At 42.6% G+C, this 2,335-nt stretch overlaps 1 protein-coding gene across 1 annotated transcript; it reads right to left on the bottom strand.

Annotated features, from left to right (window-relative positions):
- Positions 1–897: 897 nt before the first annotated feature.
- LOC105533355 (olfactory receptor 6A2) lies at positions 898–1,876 on the bottom strand. The gene is given in 3 exon segments (XM_011971782.1): positions 898–1,370; positions 1,373–1,609; positions 1,612–1,876. Coding segments are annotated over 3 exon segments (975 nt in total).
- Between the last annotated feature and the right edge of the window lie 459 nt (positions 1,877–2,335).

Below are 2,335 nucleotides of genomic sequence, written 5' to 3'. Positions count from 1 at the left end.
TATAAGTAAAAGTGTCTATCTGCACAAATCTTTCCGAATTAGAATGGTTGCAACACTTTTAGGATTTGTAATACATGTTTTCAAAATATTTTTCTGGCAAGGCTGAGCCAATTTGTATCTCTCTGCACACTAATAAAGTATGAGGGGTTTAGTTGCCGCACCTACCAGCCCCACAAATAGGCATGACACACATGCCTTGCCTACATGGTTCCAAACTACATTCGTTCATTATATGTATTCATAGCCATCATACCCTAGATACTGTTCCTGCTCATGGTAATAAAAGGATGTAAAAGAAAATCTGATCCTGTTTCCATGGTACGTATAGTCTAATTAGGGAAACAGAGTATTGAAGAAACAACAGCTCTCAGTCATTAGTTCAATGTGGACACTGGCCACAGTAAATTAGAAAATAAATCTAGAAACCCCTATGGTTCATCAGATGATATGTTTCAAACACAAAAGTTCCTAGTTTCTCATCTCTTTGTCTGTAACACACACTAGAATGATCACCTCCTGGGCCTTTGCTACCCAATAGGCTACAGTAAGTGACCTGTGACTGGAAGAGGTATTATCAAGAAGTTTTATGTTGCTTTTCCATAATGAAGCCCGTGATTCCTTAAATGGAACCATGCCTATGCAAATTACAATGGGGCAGACAATAGTGGACCCAGCTCTATCCTGTATTTTATGGCGCTGTCCTGTAGAAATCCAGTTTCTAGTTTGCAACCTATCCTTCTTTCTCCTCTTGGACTAGTTACAAGGAAGTATTCCTAGTACCTTGGTGATGTCTTTGAAATTCTGGCCCCTAATGTAGACCCTAAGAACTCCACTGGACTTCATAGAATATATCGATGCCAAGTTTAGTAATATTTTACTAGACTTTGCACATCCCATCTACACATTTCTGATAGCTTTCTTGGGGTGAGGATCCTGGCACTGGTACAGGTGCAGAGTACAGCATAGGACTCTCTTGACCTCTTGATTGTGCAAACAGTAAATGATGGGGTTGAGCAGTGGTATGATGACTGCATAGAGTACAGAGACTAGCTTGTTGATGTCAAAAGCTGAGAGTGCCTTTGGCCGGGCATAGAGGAAGATACCAGCTGTATAGAAGATTATCACAACAGTGAGATGAGAGACACAGGTGGAAAAGGCCTTATAGCGTTCAGCAGCTGAAGGAATGTGCATCACAGCACCAGTAATGGCCATGTAGGAGGCCACAGTGACAGAGAGTGGCCCTAGAAGAATAAAAATGGCCAGAATGAAATCTGTAAGCTCTACTGTAGACATGTCAGTGCATGAGAGGTTGAGCAATGGAGACACATCACAAAAAAAGTGGTTGATGATGTTGGGGCCACAGTAAGGTGAGAAATAAGAAAAACTTTGACCATGGAGATGCCAAAACCTCCAGCCCAAGATCCAGCGACCATCTGCACACACAACTGGCCACTGACAATGACTGGGTAGTGGAGAGGATGGCAGATGGCCACATAGTGATCATAGGCCATAACAGCGAGAAGGACACACTCAGTGCAGCCCAAGCCAAGGAAAAAGTAGAGCTATGTCATGCATCCCTCAAAGGAGATTAGCCGTCCATGATCCTGTTGGACCTAACAAAGCCAGCAAGCATCTCGGGAATAGTGACAGTGATGTACCAGATCTCCAGAAAGGACATATTAGCTAGAAAGAAGTACGTGAGTTTGTGGAGGGTGGAATGGTTCCTAACTGCCATAATGACGAGTGTGTTCTCAGTCAGCACCAACACATAGGCCAGGAGCAAAAGGGCAAACAATAGTACCTGTAGCGGCACAGGAGCAGGGAAGCCCAGCAACACAAACTCACTCACTCTCCCACTATGGTTCCTCCACTCCATGTCATTGGTCTTTCTTACTGCTCTCCAGGACATGAGAATAGAGTCTTCAGTAGGCCGCAACAAGAACCCAGTCTCTCTTAGTGGGTTTATACTGGTAGAATGCTATGTATGGAGTTCATGTAATTAATCACAGAACTGAGGCCACTGCTCTCTTTTTAAATCTGGAAATGAGCTAAGACAAACATGTAGAAATAAATGGTTTTGTATTGGGGACAAGATAGGAATCTGTTCTGATCTTTGGAGAAGCATGCATTGACAAGCATAAGGTAAAAATGACGCCAGTTTGTCCCCAAAGAACACAGATAAAAACCAAAAATGGAAAGGGAGTCTGGGTGGCCTAAAATGAGAGTTTGTCTATGAGTTGGATCATGACTTTGTTTTGAGGAAATAAGTTACACAATGGAGGTATAACAATCACGTATAACGCAGTTGAGTTATTATTAGTTCAGACACTGCTCT

The sequence above is a fragment of the Mandrillus leucophaeus genome, unplaced genomic scaffold (assembly GCF_000951045.1).
Source record: "Mandrillus leucophaeus isolate KB7577 unplaced genomic scaffold, Mleu.le_1.0 Scaffold1246, whole genome shotgun sequence".
NCBI classification, from domain to species: Eukaryota; Metazoa; Chordata; class Mammalia; order Primates; family Cercopithecidae; genus Mandrillus; species Mandrillus leucophaeus.
This window is presented reverse-complemented; position numbering and strand designations above follow the sequence as displayed.